General features: G+C 35.8%; 2 protein-coding genes across 3 annotated transcripts; one reads left to right on the top strand and one right to left on the bottom strand.

Annotated features, from left to right (window-relative positions):
• The first annotated feature begins 7,470 nt into the window (after positions 1-7,470).
• On the top strand, positions 7,471-9,278 carry LOC106081587 (uncharacterized). Of its 2 annotated transcripts, none has more exons than XM_013243649.2 (3): positions 7,471-7,780; positions 7,837-8,146; positions 9,019-9,278. In XM_013243649.2, exons 1-3 carry the CDS (start codon positions 7,613-7,615, stop codon positions 9,045-9,047), a joined length of 507 nt encoding a protein of 168 aa, XP_013099103.2. In that variant the 5' UTR covers positions 7,471-7,612; the 3' UTR covers positions 9,048-9,278. The 2 variants fall into 2 exon arrangements, with proteins under 2 accessions (XP_013099103.2, XP_013099102.2); XM_013243648.2 differs by having other exon boundaries at positions 7,486-7,780; positions 7,837-8,127.
• On the bottom strand, positions 9,149-10,059 carry LOC106081589 (single-stranded DNA-binding protein, mitochondrial). Its single transcript, XM_013243651.2, has 4 exons — positions 9,929-10,059; positions 9,776-9,869; positions 9,610-9,718; positions 9,149-9,539 (listed from the first exon to the last, which is right to left on the bottom strand). Exons 1-4 carry the CDS (start codon positions 9,959-9,961, stop codon positions 9,320-9,322), a joined length of 456 nt encoding a protein of 151 aa, XP_013099105.1. The 5' UTR covers positions 9,962-10,059; the 3' UTR covers positions 9,149-9,319.
• Positions 10,060-10,480: the final 421 nt, after the last annotated feature.

The raw sequence follows: 10,480 nt of genomic DNA, 5'->3' as shown, positions 1-10,480 counted from the left end.
TCACTACATGATTAATTTTAATGGATAATTTTAGTTTCTGGAAGTTCGTGAAAGAATTATGGAACACTCAACAGGCATTAGGGCATTAGTTTAAAGAATTGACGTTTTATAGAAAGTATGAAATTTTAAATTGCACGGCGTGACGCAGTGCGACACCACTTTGGGGAAAAGTTTTTACGTGGCTCTCATACAATTTTTTTTTTCAAATAGCATGGTTCCTAGGGGATAACCACCGCTGAACATTTTTTCTAATGTTCTCGCCAGAATTCGAACCCAGGAGTTCAGCATCGAAGGCGGACATGCTAACCTATGAATATGAAATAGACACGCCAATTTTTTGCTTAATGCAAGAATCATAAAATAAATGGGAATTAATTTAAGCACAGTATTCTGTTTAGCTTTCGAAATTGTTGAGAAAAATGTTAAAAAAATATCATAATTTTTTTAAACATAATTACATGAAATTTTTTGTGCTAACTCAGTCTTACATTCCCATTACACTACGATTAATTGTTTTTAAGTGCTCCTTTTAACAAGGAATAAAAAAAGGCATTTATTTATTTCACATGTTTTTATTTATTTATTTGTTATAGTCAATGGAATTTCATATGCTTACAGACTGGGATAAAAATTCAAAAATATAAAAATATTTACAAAAATTGTGTTAGGGGAGAAGCATAATATATATGTACTTGATTTAAATACTTCATTAGTTGTGCAAAAATCAATACTTGGCATCGATTCAGTTTGAAAATTTACATTAAATCCATTTAAATTTTAAAATAAGCGAGTTTGTGGTCCATTGCGGGCATAATTGCAAATATGAAATATGTCAGTAAATATATCAGTAAATCGTAAACTCCTTACAGGAACAAAAAACGAAACTAAAGCCAACAATTCAGATGAATTGATACGAATATTTGTTAAATCAAAAATAAATAAAGCTGGCGCCGAATTACCACATACGTGATCGAGTGTGCTGTTGTATCGAATTAAACTTCATCTTGCATTCAATGGATTTTACACAGCTTTTATAGACATTTTTATGTAAAATTGTTTATTTGATAGATTTTAACATTTGCGTTCTTAAATTTCAAAAATCCTTGTTCGATAAAGAAATATATAATTGACAATAGATTTCGAACGATTTTACTCGTTCACGAATGCGGTAATTCGGACAAATTTTCTACGACAAACCAACAAACTCTGTACTCCCAGTAACAAACATCGCGACCAATATGGCGGACGTTGCAGAGGAAGGCCGAAGGCCAATATGCGAAATACAATAAGGATCCCAAATGATGGCCGCATACTCTAACATTGATCTTTTTAGCTCATACGTTTGTTTTTTATTTGGAGTTTGACAATTGTTCACGTGAAAAGCCGAATAGAGTACTAACCCTTACTAACAAAGAGAAAATTAGAAAATTGTCAAGCGTTATTGGTTGCTCTTGACCAACATACAGAAAAACATTGGCAAATTCCACCATGTATACGCTTTGACATGTTGCCATAATTACGGAGAGTTTGTTGATTTAAACGTCGATGTCCCAAAAACTATTCGCTTTGCTAAACAATAGGATCTAAATAGGTTCCACAACCATTTCCCCAGAGAAACATAAAAGGTGCCTAAAAGTATGCTTAATGAAATGCAAAATACTGGCCGAATGAAAAGAGCGTATACAAATAAAAATAACAGTTATTGAACAAAATGAACTCGACCTTCAATCTCGCTATGTATGTGAAAATAAATTTGAATATAGAATTAAAAAACATTCAAACCTCTACTCGGACATAACCATAAATATAGCATACCTTTTATATATTCACACACAGATAATATTTATTGAAAATTCCAAAAAACTATTTGCATGGTAGAATCAAATATAGGATTCTACCATGAGGGTTTTCCTAGGCGTTAGATACGTGAGTGTACCTTTTTCAAACATAACCTATGGATATGGGTTGCCCAAGGGTTAGCAGTTAGCAAACTTTTAAATAATCTATTCTCAATTAAAAAAATTAAATTCGTTTATAAATTTAATTATTGTAAGTTAAATTAAAGGTCGTTAATAAGGAAATGTACATACGCCATTCTTTAAGGAATAATTTATCATAAGATTATGTAACTGAAGCAAATGGATTTATTTCTTCAAGTACTTTATAAAGGTTTGGAGGACTCAAACGAACCAAAAACTTTCTTTTCATTTTAGTGTTTTTTGGTATTTGAGGGAATATTTGTTTTAGTTTTGGTGTTCACTTTTTGGGTATTTAAACAATTTTCTACCTAGTCTTGTGTATAATTTATGACCTATTAAATGAATTTATGAATCTTCTCCGAATCGAATTTTTAAAAAGTTATTATGGGAATTAGGTTAGCATGCGAGTATATGCCCTCCCTGCGGCTTTACTAATGGACTAAAATAGTCTAGGCGGGGTGATACCTCGAGCACAGTTTAACCTCTATTCATCCTCCATTCCAACCCCTCCAGATGGCGTAAAGATCGTATCACATGCGGACGATTGCACGATCATGGCATCATGCCCCTACCCATTGTTAACGTCTGCAATAGGTTAAACGTCTACCTCAACGAACTTGCCTCTTATTTCGCTGCAAGAGTTCTGAATGTGATGGTCGATGGAGTAACAACTCCGATCATCAAGTCTCCTAAAATACTTGGTGTCATATTTGACAGCTCTTGCAAATTCCCCTCACATTCCACTGAAATCTGCGATAAGGTCAATGCACTTGCCGGCAGCACTTGAGGTGCTGATAAAGAAACCTTGTTGACCACGTACAAAGCAACTATACGTTCAGTGGTAAGTTGTGCAGCGCCGGTATGTTCTCGTCAGCTATGTGATACGTAGTGGGCCTGGCTGGGCAGACCCACTCGACTAAGACACCTACCCCCAGTTCCTGGATCTGAAACTAAGCAGACGAATGATTAGAAAATAGTCTGCCACTCTAGCCTACTTCAAAGTAGCTTTTCTAATAGCATACTTGTGTATTTTTCTAAATGTTTCTATGTTTTGGACTTTTGTTTTTAAAAATCTACTTTAAAAAAAAAAGAATTTTTAATTATTTTTATTGCTATTTAAACAGAGCTATAGTGTTTATGTTCCATTTTGTTCACCGTACAAGCTTTCATTGATTAGTAGTTATCTCCGTATTTTCATTTGCAGAGATCTCTTTAAACGTGTAATGTATTACACGTATACTCGTATTTGTCACATGGATTCCATTAGCAAATATTTGCTGTTATTGATAACCCCGGGTTACATTTGTGCGATATAGGCTCTCATGCTCGTCGGAAATGGCAGAAAAACAACAGCGATCTAATTTGAATGTCAATATTTGACAAATAACAGAAATGTGGGCATATAAATGGTAAACAATACGGGGGAAACCATCGCCATCAAAAGATATGGAGGGAGAAATCAAATTCTAAAGACAAAATGTAAGTGCGCAAATAACATAGGCAACATAAACGGCAGAATTTTTAGTTATTTTTGAACAAGAAAAAATAAAATTAATATAGAAAATTAATTTTTTTGCGGATGAACGACGAATCGAACCAGACATGCCAGGCTAACAAAAAATGTAACACATTTATAACCTACTATCTCATCCAGTGCGATTCAATATACAGGGTAGCTGATACGAAAGCCAACGCCCAACCGTAGTAGTTTTCCATCTCAAATAATGGTGTGGGCAGCTATGACCGGCGTTGGCCGCTCAAAACGTCAACGTTAATGCGACTCATTATCGGGAAAATATATTGGAAGCGGTTTGGAGTCGACGGTAAGCAAACATTCCGGTCGTTTGCCATGAACCGTTCCCTCGGCACCGTCACATAAAGCACTTTACACAATGGCTGTCCAATTCGCTAGATGGCAGTCTAATGACTTTTATATTTGAGACATTTAAGAAACCAATGTAAAGATTGAAAAGATGCCGGTATGAATGCGCTGAAAAAAAGCCATTTGTGCAGTTTGCAGGTTTTGGCCGTCTCAATAGTCCAGCAGAAGATGGTTGCTTGAATTGGTAACAATTCGTGTCCCGGCACGGGATAGCTATGAGCACCACACAGGCTGGAACATTGAGGTCCGATATGTGTGGTGTTTATTGCTGTCACGAGAAGCTTAGCTACGATCTACCGGGCGCGTCCACAGTTTGCGGATAGTGGAATGCTCCATCCGGAGTAGCTGTAACTGTAGTCGCGGACAATCAGCGATATCGAGCGGAGAGTCTCAGTGAGAGGTCGGGTGGCACCGGCTCTTACACAAATACTGAGTGCCTACGATGCTCGATGTGACAAGGCGAGTTATTGGCGCCTTAAAATAACCAATGGCCACACTGTTCCCGCGGCGATCAGTCCTTTGGACCGGAACGAACTTGCTCACCTACATGAGCTTGACGAGGATCGCCACCTCTACATGAAAATTTTGTTACAACAACAACAATTCGTGTCAGGTACCCTGTAATTAAACTATAAATTTTAACTAAAACATTACAACTAGGAACAGGGGCAAACTTCTCACATATCAATAATCAAGTTTTCCTTTTTTATAGTCGTGCCACAGGGCGACTTTTCTTAGGGAGAAGTTTTTACATGACGTTAATGCATGCCATAGTTAGAGAAATGTTGCCAATGAATGCCAAATTTGTCTGATGTTCTCGTCAGGATTGAGGTGAAAATGCTAACCATTGTGTTGTATACCCACCCCATAGGATGGGGGGTATAATCAAGACATATTAACTTACAGGTAGAGGCAGTTTCCCAACAACAAAATATTGTGTTCACTATCTGTCAAAATCAGTGATTAATGCAACTCAAATTTTGAGTATGTTACTCGTTCGCGCCATTTTTCATTGTTTATGTGTGCTATGGTTCTTAACTGTAATACTCACACACAACCAAAACTTGTTGACTGATAGTGCACTCGCGAGAAAAAATTTTACTCAGTTGTTTAAGGTACACAACCTGGTAATTATGTCATGGGTATACTAATCTACGAATTCCGTTTGTAACACCTCAAAATATTGATCTGCGACCCCATGAAGTATATCGGCGGCTGAACCCAATTAAGGCCGAATGGGTAGAAAAATACCTTAAAATAGAACTATCTTAAAAAAAATTTTACTCGAGTTAGGAAAAAGGTATCGTTATGAAATTTGGATTGGCGTAAAGTGAACGAATGAAACTATTAGTTAAAAAAATAAAAAAAATGTTCCTGCCACATAAAGACAGCTTTTGAGGGAAAATTGGCTTCATTTTTTAAAGCTCATAAATTTAAACAAAAAAATTTCCCAAAATTCTTTGTAGTGAGATTTCTTGTATCTGGTATCTTATTGCACTTGGTGGTTTCTATATTTAAAAAAAAAAACAAATTTATAGCGATAAGCCTACTACTTTTGGCAGCGGGAGTGATTTTATGTACAAGCCATTAAAATCCAATTTTCTTCGCTAAATGGTCTTAAAATATTAGGAAAATGGTTTTTTACCCACCACCGTAGGATAGGGGGTATATTCATTTAGTCATTCCTTTTGCAACACATCGAAATATCAATTTCCGACCCTACAAAGTATATATATTTCGGATCGTCGCAAAATTCTAAGACGATTTAACGTTGTACGTGTATCTGTCCGTCTGTCCGTCCGTCTGTTGTAATCACTCTACAGCCTTCAAAAATTGAGTTATTGGCACAGATATGTATGTTTGACGCACGCTGGTTAAGTTCTTAAACGGCCAAATCGGACCATATTTGGATATAGCTGCTATATAGACCGATCTGACGATAAAGGATCTAATGACCAAAAATGCTTTAATTTTTATCCGATTTCGATTTGAAACCGTGAGTATTTTAAGGCCTTCCAATATCTGACCCAAATATGGTCTAGATCGGACTATATTTAGATATAGCTGCTTTATAGACCGATCTGCCGATAAAAAGGTCTGAAGCCCATAAAAGCTTTGTGTATTATCCGATTTCGCTGAAATTTGAAACAGTGGGTAAATTTAAGCCTCCCGATCTCTGACCTTAATATGGTTCAGATCGGACTATATCTAGATATAGCTGTCATGTAGACCGATCTCCCGATTAAGAATCTGAAGCCCATAAATGCTTTATTTATTACCCGATTTCGCTGAAATTTGAAACAGCGAGTTGTTGTGCCTCCCGATATTCGAGCTTGATGTGGTTGAGGTCGGACTATATTTAGATATAGCTGCCATATAGACCGATCTGCCGATAAAGGGTCTGAAGTTCATAAAAGCTTGATTTATTACCCGATTTTTTTGACACAATATAGTTGACAATATTCAAGTGACTTATATTTATTAGACCACTCAATGTCCGTGCCGAATTTGGGTGCATAAGTTATCCAATTTTCATCGGATTGTGACAAAAGGGGGTTTACATATATACCCGAGGTGATGGGTATCCAAAGTTCGGTCCGGCCGAACTTAAGGCCTTTATTTTTTTTTTGTGGTAAAGCCACTATGGGAAACAAAAACAATTTTTTTTTAAATTTTTTTCAAAAATTTTTTGTTTAAAAAATTGTATACGTTAATATAAATGCTAGAAATAATAAAAAAATGAAAGTTCACCAAAATCGGACAAGGAAATCGAGGGTCAGTCTTTAATGGGCTTATATAAAAAGGGCCAAAATCATTTTTTTTTTTTTTTTTTGCAAAATTGCATATTTTGTTTATTATAGAAGACAAATGTCAGATGTACATGGCCTCAAAATTTCAGGCGGATACAAATGCAAACAACTCAGTTTTAATGATTTCAAAAAAATACCTATGTCAAGTTTTTTTCTTCGCATGTAAAGTAACAAGCCATCAATATATTCTCGTCGATCTTACCATATCGGTTCGTACTTCTGTGGAAATCAAATCATCAAAATCTTTCACACATACCTCTTAAAGATGTAGGTCGTTAGGAATTGCAAATGGGTCATATCGGTTGGGATTTGAATATAGCTCCCATTCTTTATATGGGAGCCACATATATTCCTTTCCTTCGATTTAACTTGTTCAACCCCTTAGAAGCTGCAAATATTATCTGATTTGCCTGAAATTTTGTACCTAATGTAGTGACTTTCAACGATCATGCCAATTATGGTTCAAATCGTTGTATAACCTGAAACAGCTCCCATAGAAACCTTTCTTCCGATTTGACGTCGCGAGCGCAAGGAAATCTCAATTGTTTTCCGAATTCGTTGAAAATTTTGCTTGTGGTCAAAAGACTTCCTACACCCGGGGTAAGTATCGTGTTTTTATTCGTTTTAAGAAGTCTAGAATATTTTTTTGGGATTTTTGAAGAGTCACAACTCGGAAAGTACATATGGAAATGCGTTCTTATTTCAATCATAGTCGATCAAAATCCAGATCTTTTTTTCTATTGACTGCTTTCGTTTTATTCCCACATACCACAGTGCATTAGATTTTTACGATATTGTTTTGTAGTGAATATAACTTTGTTGGGTTATTTGTCAAAATTGTTATAAAAATCAAAACATGCTTGGTATAAATGTACCCTGTATCAAACATAGAATTTGTGTATTTCAAAATTTCATTGTGAACGAGTAATATAATCTCGAAAATGGCAGGATGTTTCAACAACGGAATTCACAACCCTTTGACATTTCAGCAATTAGATATTTTGGCTGATATATTGAGTCGCGAAATGTTGTCAGTCCATCAAGAGTATTGCAATAAGACAGAATTTGTTAACGAAAGACTAATGAAAGCTACCCAAAATGAACATCAGGTATGAGGTTTGATATTTTACATATCGTTTAATATATCCCGCAATTCTCTTCTAAGATTTATGATGTGGTAAAATTATTGGGAAAACTTAAACTGGATGTCGAGAGATTGGAAGTAGAATTGCAGTGTATGGATGGCGAATTACAAAGCTATATGAAAACAGTTGACGATATGCACAAGCCAAATTATGGTTACTGCAGTTATCGGCGTGAAACTAAATCAGAAAGAAATGGTTTTATGGAGTTGATGCAGCAAACAGATTTTAAAATGTTGGAAATGGAAAATTTTTTATGCGAAATGCAAGCATTTCTGAAGTTCACTGGCCTCAACAAGGGTCCATATGATGTTGTAAGTTTATGCAATATAGGTAGGTAAAGGGGGTTTTCTGAATTATAATTTTCCTTAAAACCCACTCGTTGTTATAACGCAAACAAAAAACAAAGTTAAAATGAAGTCTTGGTCGCGAAAAACATTGTTTTTTTTAGAAATCTTATGATGAAAATTTAAGAAATCTTAAGTAAGCATTTATATGTGGAGGTAACGTTCCTCGTCAAGCTCCATAGATGAGCTCGTTCGCCGCGGGATCATTATAGCCATTGGTTATTTAAAGTCGCCAATAACTCGCCTTGTTATATCGAGCATCACCACCGGTGCCATCTGACCTCTCGCTGAGATTCTCCACTCGATATCGCTGATTGTCCACGATTGCCTTTGCAGTTACTCCGTATATGGAGCATTCCACTATCCGCGATCCATGGACGCCCGATAGCTCTCAGCTAAGCTTCTCTTGGTGACGTTGAACACCTCACAAATCGGACATTAGAGATTCAAACCAAGTAATGCTCAGTCATCTCGTGCCGGAATAATATCCAGGTCTTTCAAGGGCTCAAAGGAAGAAAGAGCCTTCGAACGCACCAGTTAGTCGTGAGGCAATATGGCAGTCGTTTCGAATTGAGCATATCTAAGAGACCTCTATAATTAGTCCAGTCGCATATCTACTAAAGAAGCAACGTATGTCTTTTCTTCGTTGATTGTTAATACTTTATTTTTACAAAAAAGGACTTCACTAAACATTTGTTCCCTATTTCTTTCCAAAAGCATAATTTGTCAATAGCCTCTTCTAATACAAGTGCGCCAATATGCATTAGTAATTTTTCACATGTAAGAGGAAACACTGATGGCTATCATGCATGCATTGAAATTTAGTGTTCCTAACAGATTAAATTGTCCTTTTTATAGATCATTCAAATTTTAAACTATCACAATGAAGTGCTTTGTAGTTTGGAGAAAAAGATGGATGTGATGCTGGATAAGATCCTGATGATATCCACCACATTACAATTACCACCTACAAATTAATAAGTCATAGTTTCTATATGAACGATGATGCAATGATTTTGTATTGTCCCTCTTATTGTGTATTAACATTTCCAGCATGTAATGTGACGTTTTGTTTATAAAAATACATGGTAAATATGATTGTTTAATGAACCTTTGAATGCTTGTTTGTTTCTTATCCTAAACAATAACAAAAATAACTTTAGGCATTCTCTCGGAAGAAAATAACATCATCAGCTATTATGCTGGTACTGGGCTTGGGATTGCCTTGTTGATCGGTAATTTCGCCATAGGTAATTTTTCCTTGCACCATTGTTCGTTGGCCCTTCTTTAGAAATTGCATCACAGATTCGCGCAGGTTTGGTTTAAACACTACCACACGATGCCAGTCGGTACGCTGAGCCCAGTCTCCATTTTCATATCTATATTTAGCCAAAAATATTGAGAAGTGAAAAAGATTGAACTTTTGGTTCTCCTCCATACCATACATACTTGTAGTTTGTGTGTGTAGCCAAGGAAAACGTTACTACTGGATGTTCATTGTTTCCACGTAGCTGTGGATCAGCCCCAACACGGCCCAAAAGTGAAACAGTGTTAATGGCTGCAAGAAAATTTCAGTATTAGTTGCATGCACAGAGAAAATACAATTCATACTTACTTTTCTCAGTACGGGCCGGTGCTTCACTTGAATAAGGCCGGCTAACTGAATGTAAAACACTGCCACCGCTGTTGAATAACATGGTTGGTCTCATCTAAACGAAAATAAACATTTAGAAGATTTTTAAAAATTAAAATACCAAATAAAAACTACCAAGAGTCTGCTTTGTTTCAACATGGAAGCCATAGTTTTGTATTAAATGCACTTTTAACTTATTTAACTAGAAATAATACGGCAAAAACACGCGCTGCGCTGACTTTATATTATCAGCTGAAACTATAAATTAAACGATAATTCTGTATATTTTATCGAAATGTGTTTAGTTGCTTGAAAACTACAATTACTTGCGATCGTATGGCAAGATTCAAATGTTTCGTATGGTAACGTAATGTGCAAGTCTTTATCATAAAGCTGAAACGCAAGTCAAGCTAAAATTTTATTGGCAAAAAAGTACAATGGCGACAGTGAGTTGGAATTAGAACTCTGAACATTTCATATGCCAAATTGTATATCTGGTTAACGGAGGATATTTTAATAAAACTTTTGCTTCACAGAGTGAGTGGATAAACAAAATAGAAAAGCTTTTTCGGTATTAAGAAGAGGAAGCGTCATTAGCACCTCTATCTACCCTCAACGAAACTACCTTGATTGGCAAATGCCGTAAATTCACATACGAAATTATCAAATATCAATAAAAAAAAAACA

This window comes from Stomoxys calcitrans, chromosome 2, assembly GCF_963082655.1.
Source record: "Stomoxys calcitrans chromosome 2, idStoCalc2.1, whole genome shotgun sequence".
NCBI classification, from domain to species: domain Eukaryota; kingdom Metazoa; phylum Arthropoda; class Insecta; order Diptera; family Muscidae; genus Stomoxys; species Stomoxys calcitrans.
The sequence above is the reverse complement of the archived record's forward strand: the minus strand, read 5'-3'. Positions and strand labels throughout refer to the sequence as shown.